Raw genomic sequence first — 27,682 nt, forward strand, 5'->3', positions numbered from 1 at the left:
AACAATTTAATGGGGAAGTTTAAAGAAAAGGAAAGAAAAAACAACTAAAAGAAAACACTGGTTCAAACTGACAGAGTCAAGATACAACCTGAGTCCCTGTTAGGCAGGGTGGTGGTAGCAGTCTGCTAGAATTATGGCTGCAGTCCTCTGAAGCGGTGATCCTGTAGAAAAGAGGGTCTGCTCTTCCTCAGAAGGTCCAGTGGTGGCTGTGTAGCTCCTGTCCTCTGGAAATCCAGTGGAAAGGTCTCCTCTCTGGTTTTCAACCTCAGCTTATATCCACGCTGGGATGCTTGGTTCCTCCCTCTGGGTGGAGCATCTCACAATGGGGTAATGAGTCATAAGGCCAGGTGTTGATTGGGCTCATTAACAGAAGATAGTCCAGAGGGAGTTATCTATGAGTCATGCGGCAGGACAATGATGGGCCATTAACAGCAAGATAGTCTGGGGGGAGGAGGCAAGGAAACACTGCCCCACCTGATTTCAACGGCTGATGGGGATGGTAATAGAATACACTGCAACCCAGGACACGGGCGTTCGGCAGGATTGGGGTACATGTCATCTGTGGCCTTTGGTCAGAGATGTCTGCAGTCCAGAAGACCTGTGGAAGTCCCATAGATCCACTGCCACTATCTTCGTGAGTTTGTTGTTCTATCCTGCGGACACAAGACTTAAAAGGCACTAATTTAGCAAGGCAGGTCTTTTCAGGAATAGTTACAGGGCGTTTTTGCGTGGAGACCATAGCGCATGAATCTGACATTTAAAGTCAGTGTCAATAACTCCTGCGTGCACTAAGATTCCTTGATGGGTAACGTCAGGTTTTCCCACCAGCATTGCACTGGATCCCTGGGCTAAGGGTCCATATGCATCCAAGGGAACCTTATAAAAGCCGCTAGAGTCTAAGAAAACTGCGGCTGCCGTGTGGACGTCAAAATCGTCTGATCCATGGGTGCCGTCTGATCCCTGGGTGCTGTCTCTAGGGTGGCTGGGTAGGCCTGTGCCTGTACCTGTGCCACTCTCTGGGGGAGCGACTGCATCAGAGAGCAATTCCCCCTCCTTGCACCCCGGCAGAAGTTTCCCGACAATGGCCGACCGGCGGCATGAGTCAGAGATCTACAATAGTCGGAGCAATGCCCTGGTCTGCCACACCTCTTGCACTGAGGGATTGGTGTGTTCTCTTTTTGGCTCGGCTTAGGCCGCTTCCGTTTCTTCACCTGTTTTGGTTGCTTTGGTTCACGACCAGAAGATGTGTGAACTGGCTGCAGGAACGCAGCCAAAGCAGACCTTCTCTGGTTTCCAGATCCCACCTTAGAGCAGGCCTCGACCATGTCCACAACATCAGGTTCTCCTGGTAAGGCATCTATGATTTTTCTGCACTCCTCGTTTGCATTATCTCTCACTAACTGCTTTAACAACAACTGTCTTAACCCGTCATCCTCAACCTGCTTCTCGAGAGAAGCAGCGACTTTTTCTACAAAAGAGAGGAATGACTCTGATCTCCCTTGAACTATTTCAGTATATCGCTTTCTGGGTGCAGACAACTCTATGGTTTTCAACAGGGCAGCCATGCCAACCTGTTGAGCTTGCTGCAGGATGCTAGAGGAAAGAGTACCCTGTAGACTGGGATCAGAGAAAGGATGAGTCCCCATAAGAGCATCTGTTCCCACTGCACGTCTAGGATCATCAGCAGGGAGCTGCATATTCCCTAATGCAGTCTTGTCAGCCAGCTTTCTCCAGGTTTTATCAAAAACTCCAAATTGTACAGGTTGAAATAGGATTTGACCTAAGTGTCTGATATCGAATGGAGGAAGCAAATCTGTATTTATCACTCTTATTATGTGCATAACCTCAGCAGAACCCAGCCCATGTTGTGCCACCTTGGATTGCAGATCCTGTGCAACCTTCCAAGCAATCACCTCATGTTTATCACGCTGACCTGAATTTGGGAGAGCCTTATACACTGGGAAAGCTCGGATCTCCCCTTTCGGGGAGTCACTACCATCCTGAACTACTGGCACAGCCTGTGGATGCAGTGTAACAGCTTCCTGATTACTCCCAGAATCCTCAACTCTGCTTGGCATCCCCAGTGTTTCCAATAAATTCCAATCTCCCTCCTCCAGAGCCCGCATCTTAAGTGACTCCCAGAAATGGTTGTAGTGTCTCGGACGCACTGTCACAGTGCAGTCCAGGAAGGTCCAGGGGTGAGACTGGAGCAGCCTTTTCTTTTGCCTCCCGGCTACAGCCGCTTTACGACCTGGGGCCAAAGCCTCCTCTGCCTCACTGCCCAACGATGAATCATCGGTTAAAGGCAACTTTGAGGTGCCGTGAACGAATAAAGGTGGGCAGGGAGGAATGGACTGACCAGAAGAGAAACTGGCAGCACAAGCTGCAGTCGGCTGCGCTGTGGTTTGAACTGCGGCTTCTTTCCGGGACGCACGTTCGGCCGGTTTCGACTGATCTGGCGCTGGAGCTGCTGCGGCCGTCTCCAGTGCTGCAGCCACGCCCAGAGCCACCGCTGTCTCTCGTGCCGCAGCAGCATTTGGAGCCGCCGCCGGCCGGGGCCGGGGCACATCCACCGCTTCTGTTGCTGGTCTCGGCTTTGATGGCCGCTGGAGCGCTGGAGCTGTGCCAGCAGATAACGCCGGGACCGGCGCCGGCACTGCTGCGGGTTCCTGGTTCGGAGCCGCGTCTCTCGCAGGGGGCGTGGGCGGTGCAGATGGCACGGCGGGGTGCCTCTGGCAGCTGCAGCAGCTGCTTTTGCAAGCTGAGCAATTCTGATAGCTGCCGTGATATGTTCGGCAGCTCTGTCAACAAAGGCAGATGCTGTATTAGAAGGTTGGTTGCTCGATTCTGCTTTTCCACAGCACCGTCCGGCGCTGCGGAGGGGGGCGATCTGCACCCGGGCATTCTCAGCGCAGCAGGCGTGTGCGCAGCACTGTCCGGAGCTACGCCGGCCAAAAAGGTCCATCCAGGCATCCTCGTCATGGCAGGCGCCTGCGCAGCCCGGCTAGGAGGCGCCATGGGGGTCCAGGATGTGAGAGCCCTCTACCTTGGCCCCGGAAAAGTGGTGGCCCCCGCTGAGCCGAACGGCAAGGCGGGCTGCACGCTCTCCCGCTGCCCTGACACCCCCGCCAATTCCTCTGCCAGCGCGGGGTCCTCGGGTGGCGTGGGGTCCTGCGGCAGCGCAGGGTGAGCCGGTGCAGGATCCGGAGCATTCTCTGCCCGTGGAGCCAGGGCAGATTTTTCAGATCTCTCTCCTTCGGATAGCTCTCTGTCACTCGCCACCAAAACAGGCGAGCCAGCTCTGCTGCCACAGTCAAGGTCTATCAGCAGGTTAAATAAAAATCGCCAAGTGCATAATAATTCTAACACTGACGGATCCCCAGATGGAAGGTCGCGCCGGATAGCACAGCGTATCTCCTGCCACAGCCCAAAATCCAGGGCGGTGTCTCTGTCCGGGGAAATGCCATGCGGGGCAGCCCAGTCTAATAACTCACAAAGTGAATTTTCAGGAATGGAGGCGCGCATTATACTGAAAACACCTTTCCAGACCGTTAGCACAGCATAGGTTTTTAAACCACTGTTCGCCATTTTCTCAGTCCCGTCGGACATCCCGGTCCGGGGGGGAGAAGGGAATAGAGTACCTCTAAAGAAATTTGGCTTGGCTTGCAGCATGCAGGACATGTCGCAGCATGCAGATCACGTCGGCATGCACCAAATATTACTGTATCTCGCAGCCGTAGGAGAGGAGAGAAGAGATCCAACAGGCAGGAATTGTGCAGCAAGATTGATTTATTTAATTATTTTACAAACTCCTTTATAGACTTTTTTCTTCATAGTCTAATTGGACAAAGAATCAGCCACCCCCTGGGTGGATTGGCTAGAAATCCCAAACATCCATTGTCAAAATATTTTTCTACTGTACCATAAACATAGTTCTACAAGGTCACAGGTGTTCATAGTTTATAGAACTTCTGCTAATCTCTTCATGAGAGAGAAAAGTATCTCACGGGCTTAGAAAGAAGCAAGAAAATTCTTGCTAGCAGCAATATTGTATCCACAAAAACCTGCCCTGAAACTACACAATGCAGGATGGCCTGCATGACTTCCAGACGCCGTGGCAAAGGTCAGTAACAGATGGGGAAAGAATGGATGTCTCAAACTCATTGCCTTCTGCCCTGAACTCCCATCCTTGTTGTCAGGGAAAGGGAAAAGCAAGGATGTAATGAAACCCTCTCACTATCTGGGACAGCCACCGACACCCACGGGAAAGACCACTGTATTCATACTCAGTGGATAATCCCATCCTTTTAATAATTTTCTTTTTATTTATTCTGTATATATGTTGCAGATTATCAGAAGAAACAATGTGTTATTCATGTTGATTTAGACAGTATTAATCACTGTGTGCATTTTTGTTTAATTGTATTTGTGATTTTTGTATGTTGTAATCAGAAAATATGTTTTGGGCAACTGTCCTTATCACCCTCAACATCATTGGTACCATATTAAGAGAGGAATCCTCAAACTTAGCCTGGGGATTGATAAAAGTATTTGTGCTTATTTGGAATCTAACGGACCAAGGAATATGTGTCTCCCTCTGTGGTTCAGCAGCAGAAGTGCCTAAATTTGCTATGATTAATCTAAACTTGTCTACCATTTTAGTTAAAGTGCTTAACCAGGCTGAAGCAAATAACCATGTGTAGGAGAGCCCAACCAACAGACGCTACCTAATTCCAAATGACGCTGAATGGGATCATTTGTGGGGATGCATTTGTTGTAACCTAATGGAAGACAATTGTCCTTGAAAAGATCAGGGAAATTGTAACTGGGCATATAACAGGTTTTTCTTAGACTGTTCTACAATTGATTGGTGGTACCAACCATTAGAGAGTGGCTATTTTGAAATAGACTAGTCTACAATGGGATCCCCAATGGTGCATCCAGATTCCGTATGGAAAAGGGGAAAATTACTAAAATCTGAACCGTTTATCCCATGAGGCAACTTGGTCATGGAGACAAGTTCTATTAATGGAAATTGACCCTGATGATAAGGATGTGAGCAAAGTAGAAATATGAGATCTGACCATGAGTAAATTGTTTAATTGCTCTGGGGTTCTAGATTGCTCCATGGGTGCAGGAAATCATTTGGAAACTCCATATATTCCTGAACTGAGAGACTTCGTTCAAGATATGTGTACCTGTTGGGGATGCCTAATCAAGGGATTCCAGAATAGAGATATTGAGTGCCCAGGGATTTTAGATCAGGGAGGAAAAAATGTCAGAATAGGCTACTGTGGTATTTCTACCTCCACTATAAGGGGCACTCAAGGGAAACCAATAACCTTTTGGATAACAGATGGTATTAAGCATTGGTCAAATGATGGAGGGACTATGTTCTACCACAAAATACACCCCCCCCCCCCACACACACACACAGGGCAATATGGGGATGTTCTGATGGGAAAATATATTCCCATCTAAATGTGTATGACTGTTACCAGATGATAAATTGTCTACACCTGGTGAACTAACACAATGCTTTGTCCGTTTTCCGCGCTTCACATGTCGGAGGAAAATAACTTCAAGGGATGGGACTATGCAACTACACGAATTTATTGTTTAAAATAACAAACGCATCAGTCGAGGCGTGAGATTTTACAACACCTCCGAGTAATGGCGACTAGTCACAAGATTTAGGGTTACATCGTAATTTATAACTTTCTAATCCAATAGATACTTAAAACGACACTTTGTTTTAGATTAATGACCTATCACCTGTGGCACTTCTCACTGCAATGCAGCTATGTCTTGACCAATAACTTCTCATGTCACGTACACACAGATGTCTCTCTTATACCATCTACATTCTTAACTTAAACTATATAAAATCACACTATTATATTTTAAAACCCTTCACCAAAACACCCAGTGTACAATTTTACTTATAATGATAGGAACACAAGTTTGTAATCCTTTTGCTTAAAGTCCACAAATCTCTGTCAATTAAGCCAGACCTAGTCTCTTCCAGGGTTGTAAATCAAAGCCTCCTTTAATTGCAGGAGTTTCTACTCCTCTGTCTCCCACATCTCCCCCTCCTTTCTGCACCAAAAAAACTCCTTTGATGGATTTATCAAGCATTCGCTGTACACATTGAAACAGACATGGCACCATTATGAGAACTATTACTATAACTGCCAAAATGTATAGACCTGTTGTAAGACGTTTCTTTACCCACGATGCTAAACCCCATCCACTAAACAAATTATCCAGCCAAGTTCCATCATCAATTCTTATTTTCGACACACCCTCTTTAAGTTGTTGTATGCTCTTATAAATAGACTCTGAGTGGTCAGACAGATTCATACAGCACATCCCCTCAAAGTCTTTGCATCCATGTCCATGGGCTAGTAAAAGAAAATCAATGGCTGCTCTATTTTGCAAAGTTGCATGCCTCACATTTTTGACATCTGCTAAAAGGCCACTTAGTGCAAGGGATGTGGCATTAGATTGTTTACTCAGCCAACATCCCAACCGATCCAACTGCTTTAACGCAACTACTGAGGCAACTGGTGGCATAAGAAGAGATGTTACAAGCCTTTTTCCATAGCCCCATGGGGTAAAATCATCTTTGCATTCTGGTCCATATTGATGCGGAGTGGATCTTTTTTGTCTGTGTCTCACGTTGGCAATTGTCTTCATATTAGGAGTAAACAATGTAAGCTCTCCCAAAGTACACGGACCACCCTTAATGTTTGAAGGGATAGCTGGCCATGCTCTGTCTCCACATACAAAAAACATTCCTCTTGGTAATTGCAGAGGAATAGAGCTAGGTGCAGATGAAACTACAAAAGTACTATTACACCAAAAGGAGTGGTTCTTATACACAAGGTGATGTGGAGAAACATCTCTCATCATTGATTGATTAGTGTTTGTAGAATGGAACTCAACACAGAATTTCACTTTTACAGAACCAAGGATTTCCAATTCTTCAGGTTCATCAGAGGTTTTAGGAAGATAGGGAGTCCACCATTCCCATGTATTTACTGGAGTATAGTGTTCCCAAACTTCTGATCCTGCAAAGGCACCTCGTAAGGCCCTGTCAATTTTCTCTGAGATTGGCCAATTCTCTATTGGAACATTGACTAGACAAGTTGAAAATGGATTTTCTGGAGTTGTGGTAGACAAACAAAGAGTATCCAACCCTGAAGCATTAGCTAAAGTCACCCAAACATTGGTCTTAGGTTGATCAACCGGCAAAGCTGTCCCACCGAAAACAAACAAGACAAACAAAGCAAAAAACAAACTTAACATTTGATTAAATTTCATGTTTCTTGAAAGTTCTCTTGGCAAAAGACTCCTTCTCAAATTTCAATCTCTAAACTAATTTGTAAGAATATTTTTTTGTATTTCCCAATTTCACTTTCACTTCATCTAATGATGAGGCACAAAAATATTTTATACCTTCTTTAAATAAAAAAATGAGGATTATTTGCCAAAAGATCTTTACAACACATTTGCTTATGCACTCTTACATCAATCTAAAACCTAAAATTTACAGCTTTAACAATAAAACAAGAGATTGCAGGTATAGGCTGTAGTCTCTGCGAAGTTCACATCTGCGTACTCTCTTCTCTACTTGTAGAGTTGTCAGCTTCTTTCTGCGCGTGATATGGTTTCACATTCTTCGCAGGAAGCCACCTAGGTCCCGTACCTGTAGAAACACAAGCAAACCCTTTGCCCCAGGTTATTAATGGGAATGGACCTTCTATTTGTCCTGTTTCTGGATTTCTAATCAGAACCAAAGGATTTTCTTTCAATTTTGCATGTGTGCTATTAGAGAAATGCCTAAATATTGGAGGATCAGGCTCTGTAGAAGAACTATTCAAAAAGTTATAAACATACAAAGCTTTACTTAATTGCATCTGTGGTGTTGCTTGTGCTAGATCTCCCTTTTGCTGATCTAAAATACGCTTCAAGGAATGATGTGTCCTTTCTACAATTGCCTGACTCGTGGGCGAATAAGGAATGTCAAAAGTATGGCGAACACCCCAATTCATCAAAAATGTGGCTACCTTCTGGGCTGTATAAGCAGGACCATTATCTGTTTTTATTTCTTGAGGTACTTCCAAGGAAGCGAAAGCTTGCAAAAAATGCTGACACACATGATTTGCTGTCTCTCCTGTGTGTACAGAAGCAAAAACTGCACTGGAAAATGTATCCACTGACAGATGGATATTTTTATATTTTCCAAAAGACGGATACTTAGTAATATCCGTTTGCCACAATTGCAAACTCTGTAGCCCTCGAGGGTTTACTGCTCCCATGGAAACAGGAGGCTGCACCAGTTGACAGTCTGGGCAGGTATTTACAATTGCTCTAGCCTGATCTCTGGAAAGACGAAACATTCTCATAAGAGCTTGTGCATTTTGATGAAAAAAGGCATGACTCAACTTTGCTTGTTCAAAAATATTTGGCAAGGTGTTCACTATGGCAACTGTTAACTTATCAGCCCTGGAGTTGCCCTCCGCCAGGAATCCTGAGAGTGAAGAATGAGCCCTAATATAGGAGACAAAATATTGATTAGTTCTATCTTGCACGAGTGTATAAAGACATTTAAGATGATGATACAGAGCATTATTGCTAACATCCTTCAAAACTGATCCTTCTATTCTCTTAACTATATTAGCAACGTAAGCAGAATCTGTAATCAAATTAAAAGGCTCCGGGAAACGCTGAAATGCTCTAACTACTGCTGCAAGTTCTACTACCTGGGTTGAACCCTCTACTATTTGAATATTCTGTTTCGATGTTTTAGTTTCTGGGTCTTGCCACGTTACCACCGAACGATGTGTCTTTCCTGACCCATCACTAAAAATTGTCACAGCATCCAAAGGCACTTCACTTAACAGTGGTCTTTCTCTAAAGCTTAATTTTGCCTGAAATAATTTATGACTAGGGAAATGAATAGAACAAGTGCCTGGATAATTCAATAATGCTATCTGAAGTTCTTCTGAGTTTAGTAATGCCCAATCAAAATATTGCTTCTTCAGAGGCAAATAAATTATAGCAAACTCTTTGCCTGCCATAGTTAACAACCTTGACCTGCCTCTGATTATAATCTGAGCTAACATTTCCATCGTTGTGAAGATTGTTTTTGGAGATCTGTAAGGCAAAAAGACCCACTCTATTATCAATAAGGGATCTTTGGCAGAAGCATCCCATTGAAATATAAGACCATACAATTGCATTTTTTCCCCCAGTACTGCAAGGAAGAATGGTTGTGAATCTACACAACGATGTGCTTGTCTTTTCTGAAAAGCCTCTGTTACTCTGTCAAGTGCCTTTAGAGCTTCAGGTGTGAGGGTTCTTGGGGATGTAATGTCACAATCTCCCTTTAACAAATCAAAAACTGGAGCAAGTTCATCATTAGTAATCCCTAAAGTAACTCTAATCCAATTTATCTCTCCCAAAAGCTGCTGCAAATCTTGTAAAGTATGAACTTTAATTCGAAGCTGTATTTTCTGTGGCCTTATTGACTGTTCAGTCATTTTCCATCCCAAATATTTCCACGGTGGAGTTTCCTGTATTTTTGATGTAGAAATCTCAAGTCCAGCCCTTTTAATCTCTGTTACAACACTGTCACGAGCTTCCTCCATCTCCTTCTGTGTTGGTGCTGAAATTAACAGATCATCCATGTAATGTAGAATCTTTACTTTAGGATGTTTTCACCTGGCTGGAGATAAGGCTTTTGCTACAAACCATTGACATATAGTAGGTGAATTTTTCATTCCTTGAGGAAGCACAACCCAATGGTACCTCATCAATGGCTCTTGTCAGTTAATACTTGGAACGGACAATGCGAAACATGGAGCATCTTCTGGATGAAGTGGAATATTGAAAAAACAGTCCTTTAAATCAATGATAACTAAAGGCCAATCTCTGGGAATCATAGAGAGTGAAGGAAGTCCAGGTTGGAGGGGTCCCATATCTTCTATTACTTCGTTGATTCTTCTAAGGTCTTGAAGCAGTCTCCAGGTATTAGAGGTCTTCTTATGTATAACAAACACTGGTGAATTCCAAGGACTAGTTGTTTCTATGATATGTCCTTTCTGCAATTGTTCCTGGACTAATTTCTTAAGGGCACTCAATTTTTCTTCTTCTAGGGGCCATTGATTAACCCAAATGGCTTCATCGGTTTTCCACGAAAGCTTAGGGGTGATGAGTGCCTGCATGGCCCCCACTAAAAATCCACTTCCAACTTGACTCCCCACTGAGATAACAAATCTCTTCCCCAGACTGTAATAGGCTTTCTCACAATAAAAGGACGAACAATTGCTGTTTTTCCCTCAGGTCCTCTGACTGTAATCGCAGATTCACTTTGTAAGCATAAAGTGGCGCCCCCTATACCTGTGAGGGTATCCAGGGGAGTTACCAGCTTCCAGTCTTTTGGCCAAAACAAGTGAGAAATGATAGTAACATCTGCTCCTGTGTCTAATAGGCCTTGAACCATGATTGTTTTATTGTTATGCATTAAACTGCAAGTCAATAATGGCCTGTCACGTCCAATATGCTCTGTCCAGAAAATCTCTGGTCCCACATTTGAGTTTTCTGTTATAGGTGGCTGCCCTTCCATCTTTATCGCTCTACGTACAGCTGTAGTAGGCACTGCAACAGCGGTGGCTAGTTGTGTTCCTGCAGGAACAACTAAAGGAGGTTGTAATGCTTGAGCCAAAATTGTAAGCTCTTCATGATAATTTGCTGAGACAATTGTTGGATAAACCACGAGACCTATGATACGACATGCATCTTTTCCCATAATTAAAAAGTCTTGCTTTTCTTCAGATGTCCTAGTAACCCCTGTGGGTATCAGGTAGTGGGAACTATTCATAAAGCATATCAATTTGCAGGCTGCCAAGGTACAGAATGCTCCAGGGGGCAGGAGGTTTGAGTCGCTCGGGAGGTATTTGACCATTCTGCTAACTGTGTGTGGCTTTGGTCTCCAGAGGATGGGAGCTCTGGGTGATGGACTGCTGCTATTTGTTTCATCCCGCGGCGAGGCATCACGCTCAGAAATTCGTTTCCCGGCAAGAGATTCCCATCTGCATCATATCTAGAGCGACATCTGTTAGCATAGTGTCTTCCCTTTCTACATCTCGGACAACGAAGTGGTATCATTGGAATCTCTCCAAGCCCTGGACAATTTCTCATTAAATGTCCAGGCTTGCCACATCGAAAGCACACTCCTTCATCTATATTAGCTCGTGGCATTGCTCGAGAATTGCTTATAGCAAGAGCATTAAGTGCTGTTACAAGTCTTTTATCCAACATCTCAGCTTGAGCAGAAAGCCTTTTGTCCATCATCTCAGCTTGGCTGGTAATAGCTCTTTCCAGTTTTTCTCCTAATGAATCAGTTTGGATGACAGCCGTATGCTGTGCATTACCAACTTTACTACATGCTTCAAGCATATCTGAAATACTTGGTTACACCCCTGGTAAAGCTCTAATAGTTCGCTGACACTCCTCATTAGCATTAACATAAGCAAGATTCCGTAATAAAATTGGACGAGTAACATCATCCTCACATTGTCTCTCCAAAGCCTGGGTCAGCCGATCAATGAAAGAAGAAAAGGTCTCGGTAGGACCCTGCTTGATTTGTGTATAGGCACCTTGTGGAGAACCCACAGGCTCAATTTGCAAAAGTGCCCTTTTAGCTGCTTCTTTGAGGTCAGCAAGGACCGCCCTTGCCAGATCTGCTTGATCTTCTGGCCTGTCATGAGGTGGATCTCCTGCCAATTGTGCAAGTGTCAGAGCTGCATTAGGACCTCCTGCGTAATTCTCTATCAGTTTTCCAAGAAGTCTACGCCACTTTAAATCCCACAGTAAATACTGCGAATCAGTTAAAAGCATGGAAGCAATATTTTTACAGTCAAAAGGTGTTAAGTCCACATGATCTAAAGTTGCTTTTAACAGCTGTTTAAAGTAGGGGGATCCCAAATCACTCTCCTTTATCGCTCTCCTTAAATCCTTAATGTCATCATGTGCCAAGGCTTCCCATCTCGGGTTTGCTCCTCCTCTCCCATACCTCACCGGCAATGCTAACAACGATTTACGAGCTGGGACAAGATCATCCTCTTTAGATACCTCCCGATGTATAACATTCCAATTTGTTAAAACAGGCTTTTCTCTTAGATTTATTTCTCTCTGCTTATCGGCAGAGGAAAGCCTATTCATATCTTGAAGACTTAAATTAGATTCATCCACTGATGGTAAACACTCATCCTGAGCTTGCACATGTGCTGTGCTACCGGCAACCCTCCGAGCTGTCATGGGGGCATCCATCTTTGCTTTCATCACTTCCGAAGATGTCATTTCCTGAGATGTAATTTCCGGGGCCTCCCGCCCTCTGGCACCATACGTCACTTCTGAGGGCTCCCCCCTCTTTTCTTCACCACCCCCCCTTTCGGGTGCAATATCACAAGCGGCCGGATGGGGCGACTGCGAGGGAGCCCGTGGCGCAGTTAAAATTTCAGAGCCGCCATTAATCACTGAGCTGTTCAACAATTCTATCACCACCCGGCAAGCAGGGATTAACACAGCCGCCGCCTTATCGCGTTTGGAAGCGAGATCATAAAGTCTAGTTGCAATATCATCCCAAACTGATTTAGTAAGAAGGAGGTCAAAATCAACATCAGGGCAATTATGGAAAACCCAAAGCAATAAATCTTTCACTTCCCTGCTGGGAAGAGGCTCAGAATGTAACTTCAGCAAGGCATCTAACTTATTATAAACATCCCTTTGTTCTTTTGAAATATTCTCACCCATCTCTTAACCTCCCCGGCCCCTGCCTCCACTCAACATTGAAGACAGTTCTCCTACCGGCGTGCTTTGGAGAAATCGGCCCGCGACCCTCCGTTTAAGCTTCCTTTCAGCTTCAGCTCTCGCCGGATCACCCTTTGTTTCAGGGTTCGGCTAACTCACGTCGACCGGGGGAATCCTCTTCATCCTACTCCGACCTCTGCGCTGTAAATTCGCCGCACACCAGGGCACCACTTGTCCGTTTTCCGCGCTTCACGTGTCGGAGGAAAATAACTTCAAGGGATGGGACTATGCAACTACATGAATTTATTGTTTAAAATAACAAACGCATCAGTCGAGGCGTGAGATTTTACAACACCTCCGAGTAATGGCGACTAGTCACAAGATTTAGGGTTACATCGTAATTTATAACTTTCTAATCCAATAGATACTTAAAACGACACTTTGTTTTAGATTAATGACCTATCACCTGTGGCACTTCTCACTGCAATGCAGCTATGTCTTGACCAATAACTTCTCATGTCACGTACACACAGATGTCTCTCTTATACCATCTACATTCTTAACTTAAACTATATAAAACCACACTATTATATTTTAAAACCCTTCACCAAAACACCCAGTGTACAATTTTACTTATAATGATAGGAACACAAGTTTGTAATCCTTTTGCTTAAAGTCCACAAATCTCTGTCAATTAAGCCAGACCTAGTCTCTTCCAGGGTTGTAAATCAAAGCCTCCTTTAATTGCAGGAGTTTCTACTCCTCTGTCTCCCACAATGCTTGTTCTACCAAAACCACTGGACTATGGAACTGCACAATGCCCATTGTGTAAGAAGGAGAACCAGAAGTTCACCAGCCCCAGTGCCCTGTCAACCGGAGTATGTCAGTTGTAACATTGGGGTCTACGATCACTAGGGACCACCAGAGAGACCCCCAAGACAGAAGAACGCATGTGTGAAGGGGAGGGAAAATATGTTAATGATTTTGGGGAAATGATTATCATATGTATGTTTATTCTGGGACAATCAATGAATATGTATGTAAAATACAGTATATAAAGAGAAACTTTCCTGTACTCAGCATGCATGGATTTGGGAGGAGCTATTCCCCCGTGCATCTGGCCAAATAAAGAATGTCTGCTTCTTAATGCTACATTGGTGTTAAGGAATTTTTTTATTTCACCAAATTTTTGGTAACAAACCTGCTTGTCTGTCCTCTTGCTTCCTTACATCCTAGAGCTTCAGCCACCTGTAGAAGGGGAGCAGGAAACACTTACTCTTAAGGACCAGCTGACTACATGCCTTATGCGTCTTCAGAGCTAGCATCTTGATGATAACTGAAGAAGTTGCAGAGCAGCATGGACTCACCAGTCTTCTGCTGTGCTTAGCCGTTGTGTGATGCCCTGTGCCCAGAAACACACTGTTCACACAAGGACTGCCTTTTGGGGTGCTGCAACACCCCTACTCATTTCAAGTCTAGGTGTTGCCTGTCCTGCTCCAGCTCTTATCAGTGCCTAAACTGGAACCCTACCAGCTCTTCTGCACAGACAGCAGGACCTGAGGAGTGGTTTGTCAAAGGGAAGTGGGGAGAGCAAGAGGGAAGAGGGTGAGGCAAGAGGAGGGTGAGGCACTAGCTGAGATAGGACACAGGGTACATACCACTTTCCTTTAGGCTGAGGTGAGCTGCCAGCTGCCGGTCCATTACCCCATGGATGCATGCAGCAGCAGGGGAGGCTGGGGATTTTATTTTATTTTACTTTTCCTGCTTGCTAAGTCTATTTATACAAAATTCATCATCCCGAACCTACTCTTGAAACTCTATTTCTCTTTTTTTTTTTTTTTGTGTAAATTGTATGCTCAGTCATTCTTATCTCATCTAGTGGCTGCCACATCTGCAGGATAAGCTGTGGAAAAAAACTGAAAGACAAAGCTCAGCAAGAAGTGTCCACAATGGCAATAGCTCACCAGAAACAGTCTGCAACCTTAGGAGCAGGAACACTGAGGAAGCTTGGTGTATTGCCAAAGAGGCATGAAACAAAGGATGGAACAGCATGGAGGTGTTGTGCTCATGCTCTGTTTAAAACAGTGCAGCTAATGGGAACTAAGCCAAATGAATGGCCCAAACAAATTGCATATTACTTTTCACGACCCTGCGTATGCTAACAAAATAAAACCTGTACATGCTTCACATGTATGACCAAAGTCATTCAAACTCCACCTGATCATGAAATGACGTCAACCAAAACTTTATCTTTTCCCCACCCTTAAGGAAAACAATATAAATATAACTTAAGAGGGGAGGAAGTCAGAGGAGACTCCACCTTTGTATCCTGGGATGGTCAACATGCTGTATCCATCTCCTCCCCCATAGGGATGCTTATTGGGTGAGCTTTATTCCATGGTTATGCTATTGCCTATGCTTTCTGATACCAGTGCATTTATCAATGGCAATTTCTGAACCTTATTGTCACAACAACCAATAAATTGCACTATTTGTGAATCTGGAATCTTATTGAATGCACCCAGACTTAGAGTGTAAACCACACCATTTGTGAATCTGTGATTATGAAAGTGTAGTGGTTTGGTCCAAAATACTCATTACTGTTTATCTGCTGTGAGATAAGAATTAGGAGAAATGCAAAGCAGGCACCAAACTTGAAAGAATATAAAGAAGTTTATTAACAACTCTAAAAGAGGGAAGAAAAAAAATTATACCACCTTCAGAACTCTCCTCCTCCCCCCACCTTCCTCCCTTCTCCCACTGACAATGTGAAAAAACAACCCTTAAGATGTTCAGTCTGTTTACCACTTCCATAATAACCTTGTTTAGTCCATTTAGAAAGAGAAGTCTCTTCTTGCTCATGCTATGAAAACATTATCACAACGAGACAGCCGCCCACTTCCAAATATTGTTCAGTCCATTTAGGAAGAGGAGTCTCTCTGCCTGCGTGTGAGTCCTTTCCCCCGACTTGCAGCTTTTCCCGCAACTGCTTTCGAGGGTCCACTCTTGAAGTTTCTTGGGGTACAATTTTAAGGTTGAGCCGTTCAGAAACAAAAACAGAGGCCCTTCTCCTTCCCTGGGAGCAAAGGGTCTTCATCATCTTCATCGTTAAGACTATCTCTGGGAGCATCTCTAGGTACTGAGGTTTTCTCCTTTCCCGTTTAGAGCAAAAGTCCTCATCTGGTTCATCTCTCCCTGTCCAAACTTCTCATGAAATTACAGCTGCGTCAGCATCTGCCTATCTCAGTGCAGGTGCTTTTGCTTACGAGTTGAACACTCCACCCTCCATATCTTCATGAAATTACAACAGGATACTCTGATATATCATAGCTTCACAACAGAATTTCAGCTTTAAGCATCTCCTCTCTCTCTTCCCTCAGGTTTTCAGCTCTTCACAGCAGTAAAAGGGTTAATCTCACCTCGGCCTTGCAGCCTTGCAGCTGGAATGTTGAATTTTTCTTATCGCAGTGGAGAGGGGGGAGAGCCGAGCCGCTCCGGCTGCCCATGGCAAGGCAGTGGGGGGGGGTTCCACGGCTGGAACAGGTCCATGGCTCCAGGATGGCCGTGGCCCGGCCCGGCCTGGCCCAAGCAGGGCCTGGCCGGGCCCGCTGGCCCCCACACGGGGCCTGCAGCCACCTGTCCCAGCGCCGGAAACGAGAGAGAGCTTGGAGGGGGAGTTTGCCTATTCTTAAATGTGGATCACAGAGGTGTTCACAACTTTAAGTGGCTTAGAGAATTGTCCATATTCAAACTGGCCAGCTGATAGGTTCTATCAGTTCCCAGAGGAAACTGTAAGCACCCCTTAGCAAGGACGTCCCTTCCGGGACTATGCTTGCTAACCTATGACAGAAAGTTATAACACAACCAGACATAGCGTCAAATTGCTTACTCTAAAATTTTATCTGTGAATCTGTATTGTGACTCTGACAGATAATATCTTGACTAAGAAGGGAAAGATCTAGATGCCCTCAGGCATGCTATGTCTGCAGATAACCTGGAAAGCAAGCGAGTCTCCCTTTCCTAAATTTTTACATGGCATAAGCCAGTTGTAGTTCCTTGGTATTTTGTTTGCTATCCTCTTAATTTTTAAATTAAAGTCTCCCGGATCATGTTTGTCTTCTGTTTAAAGCTGAATTAATAAGAAGAATTTAAAAATTAACTGGTTAAGTAGTTCTGGCTTCTCACAGCAGCAACATATTAGAATTTGACTTCTTTTGCAAAATATTCAGCACTTCCTTGTTCTATATAAATCATATGGTATGTTTTATTGTCCAGTATACTGCATTGCTTAAGGGCTTAATACTGCACCTGTTCATAAGGAAAAAAACCCTAGCTATTCTGTAGTTATTTTTATTGGTTACTGTGTGGAGACCTGTTTTTCAGCACTTCCTTTATTACTTTTTTAATGTGGTATGTCTTTGACTTCAAAGTTCTCTTATTTTACAATATTGTATTGGGTTTACATGGCAAGATTTTGGCAGCTGAGGGCTGCAGGGGTGGCTTATAGAATCATAGAATGTTAAGGGTTGGAAGGGACCTTAAAGATCATCTAGTCCCAACCTCCCCTGGCAGTGGCAGGGACACCTTCCACTAGACCAGGTTTCTCAGGGCCCCATCCAACCTGGCCTTCAACACTGCCAGGGTTGGGGCATCCACAACTTCTCTGGGCAACCTGTTCCAGTGTATCACCACCCTCACAGTAAAGAATTTCTTCCTAATATCTAACCTAAATTTCCCCTCCTTCAATTTGTACCCATTACTCCTTGTCCTATCACTACAGTTCCTGACGAAGAGTCCCTCTCCAACTTCCCTGTAGGCTCCTTCAGATACTGGAAGGCTTCTGTGAGAAGAAACTAGATGTCCCCATATCAGAAAGAGCCAATTTCAGCCAGCTCCAAGACAGACTCAACACAGGCCCAAGCTGAGACAATCAGCAATGTTGGTAGCACCTCTGTGATAACATATTGAAGAAAGGGTAAAAACTGCTGTGCAGCAGCAGCTGGGAGAGAGGAGTGAGAAAATGTGAAAGAAACAACTCTGCAGACACCAATGGTCAGTGAAAAAAGAGGAGGAGCAGGTACTCCAGGTGCCAGAGTAGATTCCCCTGCAGCCCGTGGTAAAACCCATGATGACACAGGTTGTCCCCCTGCAGCCCATGGAGTGTGCAGATATCCACTCTGCAGCCTGTGAAGAACCCCATGACAGAGCAGGGAGATGTGCCTGAAGGGAGACTTGTGACCCTGTGGAGAGCTTGCACTGGAGCAGGCTGCTGGCAGAAACTATGGCACATGGAGAGGAGCCCATGCCAGAGTACATTTGCTGGCAGGACATGTGGCCCCATAGGGGACCCATGCTGGAGCAGTCTGTTCCTGAAGGACTGTACCCCATGGAAAGGACCCAAGATGGAGCAGTTTGTGAAGAATTGCATCCTGTGAGAATGACCCACATTGGAGAAGTTCGTGAAGGACTGTCTCCCATGGGAAGGACCCCACACTGGAGCAGGGGAAGAGTGTGAGGAGAAAGGAGCAGCAGAGACAAAGTGTTATGTACTGACCACAACCTGCATTTCTCATCCCCCTGTGCCCCTCAAGGGAGGAGCTAGAAGAGTAGGGAATAAAGTTGACCCTGGGAAGAAGGGAGGGGTGTGGGGAAGCAGTTTTTAGATTTGCTCTTATTTCTCATTATCCTACTCTGATTTGATTGGTTATAAATTAAATTAATTTCCCCCAGTTGAGTCTATTTTGCCCATGATGGTAATTCCTGAGTGAGCTTCCTGTCCTTATCTTAACCCATGAGCCTTTTCTTGTACTTTCTCCCCCCGTCTAGTTGAGGAGTGGGAGTGATAGAACAGCTTGGTGGGCACCTGGTGGCCAGCCAAGGTCAACCCACCACACCTATCCATTCACCTTCTTTTATAAAAGCTAGGTGAAGAAGGAGGATGGGAGGGACATTTGGAGTTATGGTATTTGTCTTCTCAAGTAAATGTTACGCTTGATGAAGCCCTGCTTTCCTGGATATGGCTAACCATCTGCCTGCTGATGGAAAGTAGTGAATGAATTCCTCAATTTTCTTTGCTTGGGCATTAAGTTTTTGCTTTACCTACTAAACTGTCTTTATCTCAATCCATGAGTTTTCTCGCTTTAACTCTTTCAATTCTCTCCTCCATCCTACTGTGGGGAGAGTGAGCACGTGGCTTGTGTGGGGCTTAGCTGCCTACTGGGTTTAAACCACAATATTTGTGGCCTACAGAATTGTAACATATACCTTATGCATACTTTTATTTTCTTATGCTTAATTTAAAAATAAAAAGCTGTTAAATTTAGTTCTTGCTCCATATGAATGCTACCTCACACAATATAACAATTTAATATTTTCTCTATTTGCTTTTTTGTGTCTTAGAATAGCCTGACATCTGTCTCAAGGAATAGCAGGAGTTGGCAAAGAATGTTTAAAATTCCTTGGTACCTCTCATGAGCTTTATCTCTAGTTTTAGTCTTGCTGTGACTTTGTTTTTACTCTTTTCCTTCTCTACAAACATGGTATCCATCTGTATCTGTGACTATTCTAGGGGACCTTCAAGAGCATAGTGAAGTGACATTTTTTTAAGAGCCTTCAGCTTACAAAATTTCCATATGGTTACAAACAACCATGGAGAAAATTGTGGGTAAATCTGGGTGCAAGTTGGTGGGAGACAACTTCTCACCACTGTGTTTGTAATGTGGGGTTGGCAGTGCATACAGCAAGATCACCAGCTTGTACTAGAAGAGTCTGTTAGCTGCATAGAGGTTAAAGTCTATAGGCTAACTGCCCCTGCTCTAGATAGTGTACTGTGACAACTTTGTAGATACTCTTACATAGCTCAGTTTAAACCTGACTTTTCCCTTTCAACTAATTTTTTTTATTGCATATTTGAAATAAATATTTCCAAAAACCTTTGCTCTATAAGTACATAACTTCGACAGCATGTTTTCATAACAGCAAAAGAAAATGGAATTTCCAAGTATTAGTAATATACGTATGCGAGTAGCACAGGGACAAGTTTTAGCCAAGATAATAAGTGACAAGTGCCCCACCCCCAGCTTCTGGTAAAATAACTGCCCCTGCAGACAGCCAGTTGTACCATTTGCTCCGGATGTCATGCCCCTCTTTTGGTCACGTGGTCTGTTGTGATTGGCTGGAAGCATCCATTACCCCACGGTCTGCAAGCGTAGGGGAAGGGGGTTTATTTTCATCCTTAGCTTCAGCGAGCGTAATAGACTGCACCGTACTCAGAGCCTTGTTGTCTTTCCTTGCTGTGTGTTGGAGTTCCGCCGCACTGGACCGCAGGCAGGAGGTGGGAGTTGTGTCGGTTCGCTGGGCCGTCAAAGTTGCAGTTCGGGCTCTGTGGCGGGTCCTGCTTGTGCCTGCTGGAGTGCGGGGAGGCCCTCCCCTGCCTGGGGAGGGGCCGTGGGAAACCGGGCAGACTTTAGCGCACCGTGTGCCTGGCCAAGACACTACAGAGGAGGCCGGCGAAGGGCTGTGTGATGGGGACGAAGGGGGGTGGGCGGTGTTGTGGACTGGTGGCAGCGGGGCGACCGGTATTGTTCGCGAAGATCGTGTGAAGGCTCTGTTCCCCATGGGCCCCTCTGGAGTGGTATGATTAAATAACTTAGATGTGCTGCTCGGAGTGGGTGTGGGTGCGGCCTTGGCCTTAACTGCGGCTTTCCTATCGCGTCAGAATGCTGAGTGCAAGGAGCTAGCGATCCGGTTAGCGCAGTGTTACGATTCTGCGTGCGGAGGCGGTAGAGGTGGAGTATGATCGCGCTTGGCGCTTCAGTGGGAGCCGGTAACGCAGCTGCCCGCTCTTAATGCATCTGAGTTCCACGGCAGGGCTGGCAGCTTCTGACAGCTGCTCCCTGTCTTTAAAGTCGCTTCTCGAGTAGACCTCAATCGTTCCGTGGTTGCGCCGTGAGAGCAGGCAGTAGCGGACAAGAGGTGTGTGCAAACACATTATTCATATGGCTGAGCAGCCGTCCTCTCATAGCTGCATGGTGCTTCTCGAGCCTTTGCCAGCACCCGGTGCTGTTATGTAGACAGAATTTTCCCCTGCAGCAGAGAGATCCTGATATATGTTTTCACTTTCATTTTCTCTGTGTTCCTATCTCTGTACTAAGTATTGTAGTGTCGTCAGCAAGGCAGGAATGAATTTGTGTAAGTCTTTTCCTGCCACAGTATTAGGGTCTGCAGGCCTGTTTTGCCCTGTGTTTTCTCTCTCAGACCCACATTTTCTTCTCCTATAAATGCTTTACAATATGATGGAAATAAGAATTATGCTATGAAGAGCAGAGCAGTTAAACTATTCTGGCAAATTCAGGAGGAAAACAAGGTATTAATTCTGATACCTTTGTGCACAAATCTTGGGAATTTTAATGTAAATCCTTAAGCTTGTAGTTAGATTGAGCAAGTGTATTTTTTTGCACCAAGTATCGTTAACAGTCTAAACTGGTGGGAATGCCAGAATTAACATGTATTAACACCTCTATCTGTTCATAACTGCTTAATTCTTTGAAGTTGCAACTTACAACCAACAGCTGTCCCAATTATACCATTCTTAATTCTTGTACAAGTGCTAAACCTGACTATAACCTTCCTATTCAGTCTAACAGTAACAAAGTATACTAGTGCCCAGCTTTCTATGGGTAATTTTATATTGCACTGTAGTAAAAGGTGGTTGTCTTTAGTGGTTTGGGTTTTTTTTGGGGGGGGGGGAGTGTTGTTAGTTTGGTTTTTGTCTTGGTTTTTTTGTTTTGGTTTTTAGCGAAAGGTAAACAGAGGGTCAAAGCTCTCTTTAAATATTAGTTTTATCATCAATGATAGAGATTGTGTTTGTATGCTCTAATGTACATCAAAATGTTACTTTACAGAATATAAAGCTCACTAAGTGGTTTTGGTTTATTGGCAGGTTTCTTTTGACTATTAAGGTATTGGGAAGAGGGTGTCTGAACAGTTAAAGTACTGATGTTTCAAGTTTCCTACAGATATATAAGAAAATAGTCTCAGGTTAATTTTTCTTATCTAGTTATTATTTATATGCAATTTTATGTAGGGTTTTTATCTGAGAGTGCATGTGTACCTATTGCACAGAAAATAGCAAATAATATATATTAGTAGACATTTCCTGTGAACACGTCTTGGCTTGTTATTGTGTCTGTTTAGGGTGATGCTGTACATCACTATACATACATGCTTGCATAGCTGCATGTAGAAATGAATTGATGTCAGATGACTGTCGTTAAGCAGATCTCAGTAGGAATGGTGGTGAAGGTCTGTGATGAGAAAAGGACTTGCTTCTATCAGTAGTTGGCTGCCTTCTGACATAACTCTGAATACAATAGAATTCCTTGAAACATTCCCATAAAGAGGCACAAAAGTAGAGATGTGCATCACTGATTTCCCCCCCCCCCCCTTCCTTTTCCCCTGTTGTTTCCCATATTGAAAGCTTCTCTTTCTACCATCCATCTTAATGCTACTGCTGGTGGTGTATTTAGAAACATATTCTGGTTTATGTGGTATGTTGGTGTTTTTGGGGTGATTTTTTTTGTTTTGTTGTTTTTGAGAGTGGTTATCAGGATGGAGGAGGGGGTGGTACTCGAAGTGACTGAAACTGAAGAAAGTGGACAGCCATATCCTGCCTGTCTTGCCATCAGGCTTGCATAATCAGATGCAAATGCACTATATTATAGTAAAGTCAGATGAACTATTTGACCAGTAATTGGAAGTGATTGAGGTCAGATTAGATGGGGCTTTGAGCACACCTGATCTACTGAAAGATGTTTCTGCCCGTGGCAGTTGAGGTGGACTAGATCTTTGAAGGTCCCTTCCAATCCAAATGGCTTATTCTGGTTTCTCGTGGCACTACTTATAAGTGTAAATCATATTTATTATATTTGAGTGAGCTGTTGGACTTCTATTATTGTTGGTTCCATACTGGCATTGCATGTAAATGAACACTAATTTTTAAGTAGAATTTTAATATGGGGAGGGACATTTGAGCAAGGCAGAGAGTAAAACTTGAAAGGTCATTTTACTACATAGTTTTAATAAGCTTGAGGAAATGACCTTCTGAAGTGTAAATGATGTAAGTGAAATGAGATGTACCTTGCCAAGAAACAGTACCTGCTGCAGATTATATCACTGTTTTGGGTTTGCATGTCAAGGTTTTGGTAGTAGAGGGGCTACAGGGGTGGCTTCTGTGAGAAGATGCCAGAAGCTTTTCTGATGTCCAATAGAGCTGGTGCCAGTCAGCTCTAAGGTGAGCCCACTGCTGGCCAAAACTGAGTCAATCAGCAATGTTGGTAGTGATAACACTGTGATAACATTTAAAGGGGGAGGGAATGCTGTGCAACAGCAGCCAGAAGAGAGGAGTGAGAAAATGTGAGAGAAACAACTCTGCAGGTGCCAAGGTCAGTGAAGAAGGAGGAGGGGGTGCTCCAGGTGCTGGAGCAGATTCCCCTGCAGCCTTTGTTGAAGACCATGTTGAGGTAGGCTGTCCCCCTGCAGCCCATGGAGGTCCACCATGGAGAATGTGAATGTGGCCGAAAGGAGACTCTCTGAAGTGCCTCCGCTGGAGCAGGTTCCTGGCAGGACTTGTAACCTTGTGGAAAGGACCCATGCTGGAGCAGTTCATGGAGGACTGTCTCCTATGGGTGGGACCCCATGCTGGGGCATGGGAAGAGTGTGCAGAGGAAGGAGCAACAAAGACAATATGTGATGAATTGACTGCAAATCCCATTCCCCGTTCCCCTGTGCTGCTCGGTGGGAAGAGGTAGAGAAGCTGGAAGTAAATTTGAGCCCAGAAAGAAGAAAGGGGTGGGGGGAAGGTATTTTGAGACTTGTTTTTATTTGTCGTTATCCTACTTGGATGTTTGATTGGCAATAAATTCATTTTATTTCCCCAAGACAAGTCTATTTTGCCTGTGTACTTGCCGAGTCATCTCCCTTATCTCAACCCACAGGCCTTTCATCATATTTTCTTCCCTCTGTCCAGTTAAGGAGGGGATGTTATAGAGCAACTCTGTGGGCACCTGTTGTCCAGCCAAGGTTAATCCACCACAGTTCCATTAAGACAAAGAACAAGTGCTTCAGTTGGGGGACATGCAAACCCACTCAAAAAACCCTCCCCAAAATAAACTGTTTTGATTAAGCATATTTTTTTCTTAACTTCAAGAATAGGTCCTATTTAAAAGTAGTGTCTGTCTTTGAATAGCTGTCCTTAGAAAAAGGCTGAGTATAATATAGCTTTTGTTTAATCTCTGCAGGTTTGTATTTTTAGGCATGACAACATAATTTGCTACCAGACATGTTTCTTGTCCAACAGGAAAGCAGTGAAGACTTTATTGCTATTAGCATTTATTTTTTTAAAGAAAAAGCAGGCATACTTATATGGTTACAATCTTAGGCTATCAGTGTATCTTGCATAAGTCACTACTTGGCTAAGTTGCTATTGGCTCACCCTTTCTTCATTTTGATTTAAAGGTATAGACTCCCAAGAAATCATGGTGCATGCTTGGAGAGTAGTGGTCTTTCTGTGGGCAGGGGGCATCTAAGGTAAGGGTGTGGTTTTTACCATTATAATGATATTCTAATGAGCAAAGTTCATGGCTAGGGCAAGTTCTCACCACAGAACTGGAGGAGGTTTGGCTCAGCTTGCAATATCCTGGGTAAAAGAAGGTGTTATGTGTTTTTCCCCTTCAAAGACTTAGATTTCTGTCTTAATTGACAATTTACTACATTAGTGTAGTTAACGGTCATTGCTTCCATTGTTTAACCACTTTGTTCTTTATCTTGTTATTTGGAACTTTGTTCCTAGTATTCATCAATACCCACATATTCTCAGAACTTCCTCTGATTGGCAGCGTATAAAAAAATATGTATATAGTAGATGGAATATTTGCACAGTCATATTTTCTATATTTATATGTAGTTGCACTCTCTTAATATACTTATATCTAAATATGTATATATACAATTATAAAGATATAGAAATTATATCTGTAAAAGTATAGGTATAAAATGTCTAAAAATTCTTAAATAAGAGCTAATGGCATGAGTAATTCAAGTTTGAATGTGAATAGAAAGTAAATAAACAAAGGTAAAAGGCAGATTTAGGGTCCCCCACTTTAAAAGGCTATAGAACAAGCCCTAACATGTCTGGAGTAGGGACTTGATGAGGGTGGAGGGTTACCAAAAAGATGGAGGCAGCATGGACAAGTCTGGATGTGCTCAAGGCCTGCAAACCCCTCCTAGGAGGCCCATCAGGGGACTCTCTGGGAGAACCCTGTTGTGTGCAAAGAAGAGACCAATCCTTTGAGCTGGCTTGAGAGGCCTCTGCATCTGGGCTCAGCCCAACAGGATGATTATGCAGTGTTACTGGACCAAACTTTAGGCTTTGTGTGATCCTGTAAGGCACCGGCATTGTTCATTGAAATAGCTAGCCAGAACAAAATGTGAACTTTAGAGGAACACGTGCATGGGGACAGTAAGGAAAAGAGCATAAAGGATTCATTAAAAAGACCATGTCAACCAGAAGAATTGAATAGAGAAGTACTGGTTATGGTTTCTGGGTGATAAAAAGTTTGATTTCTGAGATCCTCTCTCAGCTCCTTTAGTGGTTAAAGGCTCTATTTGAGATCAATCTGTTTTGTTTTTAGGAGAATAACACATTGCTTAAAATGGACATAAATGGAAACTCCAGAACTACCATATCTACCCTCCCTGTACCTCTTGCAGAGGTCAGTTCTGCAGGCAAAACAGAAGCAGAGAAACCACGATGTTCCAGCACCCCCTGCTCACCAATGCGACAGACAATTTCAGGCTATCAGATCCTTCGTATGGATTCTAACTACCTGGTTGGATTCACAACTGGAGAGGAGCTGCTAAAATTAGCTCAAAAGTATACAGGAAATGAAGATAATAAAGGGAAATCTGGGCCTAGCTTGCACTCTAAACAGCTTGATTTAGGACTTGTGTGTTCTTCCCGTTTGTACAAAACTAGAAGTAGGTGCTATCAGCCATATGAGATCCCAGCAGTAAATGGAAGGAGGAGGAGACGGATGCCCAGCTCAGGTGATAAATGCACTAAGGCTTTACCATATGAACCTTACAAGGCACTTCATGGTCCCCTGCCTCTTTGCCTTTTAAAGGGCAAAAAGGCTCATTCTAAATCCCTGGACTACCTCAATTTAGACAAAATGAGCATTCAGGAACCTGCCGACACAGACATGCTACAATACCAGCTCCAACACCTTACCCTTAGAGGGGACCGTATGTTTTCAAGAAATAATACATGAACCATGAAGTATAATCTAGAATTTAGAACCAGTTTCCGGTTATTTCTCTGCTGCAAAAATCTGCTGTCATACTGTACATGACTGTCCACATTGTAGGTGGTATAAGCTAAATGTTATCAGAAAGTAATTTATTTGAATAGAATTTTAACAATGTATTGTGTTACGAATGCAGGGAAAAAATTTTCCAGAGCAAGCAGCTTCTAATGCAAATTTGACTATAGCTGGTAGATATTTCTTTGAACATCTTTTAACAAAGAAAAGGCTTTTGGTTTTTGGGTTTGGGGTTTTTTGTAGTTATCTAGCATTTATGGTAATTTAATACTGAGAAATTGATGGTCTGCTTGGTTGTTGCTAATTTTGGCTTGATGTTAGAAATTGCTCTTGGATAAGTACTCAAGTTATCTTTTTGTTTCTTAATGTATTCTACAATAAAATGTATGTATGATTTTTTACATCATGGGAAAGAATGTGAGCTTGGCTAAATTGGATCACCTGTTATTTTAAACCATCCTATTTTGTAACTGGGTTTGCACTGGTGGTGAGGAGGAAATTCACTCATAAAATAAACATTTGTTCATTTGCTGCTTCAAACCTATTACATATTTTTGTTTCTGTACAGAAGTAATTGTTTTACCTCTTTTTTTTTTTTTTTTAATAAAACTAGTTTGGAATAAGTATTTTGAATATTAGTAGATTGAATACACTGGCTTAATTTGTTGCTGAAGAATTTTTTGTCCAAATATGACACCAAATGCAGTTTTGACAACTGTATTCTTAGATATATTTAAAACATGTTAGTAACTTATGTTTAAAATTTTAAAGTTTTTAGACATTTTTAGGTGCAGTCTATTACTGAAGCAGTTTGCAACTTCATTTTAGTTTACATATTTAGAAATTAAAATTAAGATCATGTTTTGAAACATCTTATTTGATCAGTTGTTTCTAGTACAGTTTAGGGTTTCTTTGATTCTTCAGGATGAGTAGCAAGTACTACTCAATACATGTGTTTTGGAAGAGTTGTTTTCATTCTGCCACTTACTGCACAATTGTAACTGAAGGCAGTGAAGAGGAGCCCAGTAGATGGTTTTGCTGGTTTGGTTAATGTTTTCTGGCTTATTAGAATATATATAACTGATGTGTATTTCAAAGAGTTAACTGCACCTCTGTAAATTTAATTTATTGAACAATGATCTCTTTAATAAACTTTTCCTGTATAGTCTTTAGTTTAAAAAATGGAATATGGTCACATGCCAAAGAGAGGTTTTGTCTAAGGAATAAACACTACTATTTATTAAAATGCTCTATGAAAATGTATTTCTGGCTGAAAAATAAAGAGAGTGATGTCAATACCTATTTTTGTGGAGTCTCTTGCTGTGTAGAATGAGGACATTTAAAAATACAACTTTAGACCCAGGATCATTAAAACTTGAAAGCAAGAATCTTATACTTCTGTGAAAGATTAGATATAAGGAAGAAATTCTTTAGAGTGGTGAGACACTGGAACAGGTTCCCCAAAGAAGTTGAGGATACCTCTC

General features: G+C 43.3%; 1 protein-coding gene across 2 annotated transcripts; it reads left to right on the forward strand.

Moving 5' to 3' along the window:
* The first annotated feature begins 20,025 nt into the window (after positions 1-20,025).
* On the forward strand, positions 20,026-27,443 carry LOC309584647 (macrophage immunometabolism regulator-like). Of its 2 annotated transcripts, XM_082300797.1 has the most exons (3): positions 20,026-20,152; positions 24,334-24,405; positions 25,509-27,443. In XM_082300797.1, the coding sequence occupies exon 3, from the start codon at positions 25,530-25,532 to the stop codon at positions 26,145-26,147; it is 618 nt and encodes a 205-aa protein (XP_082156923.1). In that variant the 5' UTR covers positions 20,026-20,152; positions 24,334-24,405; positions 25,509-25,529; the 3' UTR covers positions 26,148-27,443. The 2 variants fall into 2 exon arrangements, with proteins under 2 accessions (XP_082156923.1, XP_082156924.1); XM_082300798.1 differs by lacking the exon at positions 24,334-24,405 and having other exon boundaries at positions 20,047-20,152.
* Positions 27,444-27,682: the final 239 nt, after the last annotated feature.

This window comes from Coloeus monedula, assembly GCF_965178545.1.
Source record: "Coloeus monedula genome assembly, chromosome: W".
NCBI lineage: Eukaryota > Metazoa > Chordata > Aves > Passeriformes > Corvidae > Coloeus > Coloeus monedula.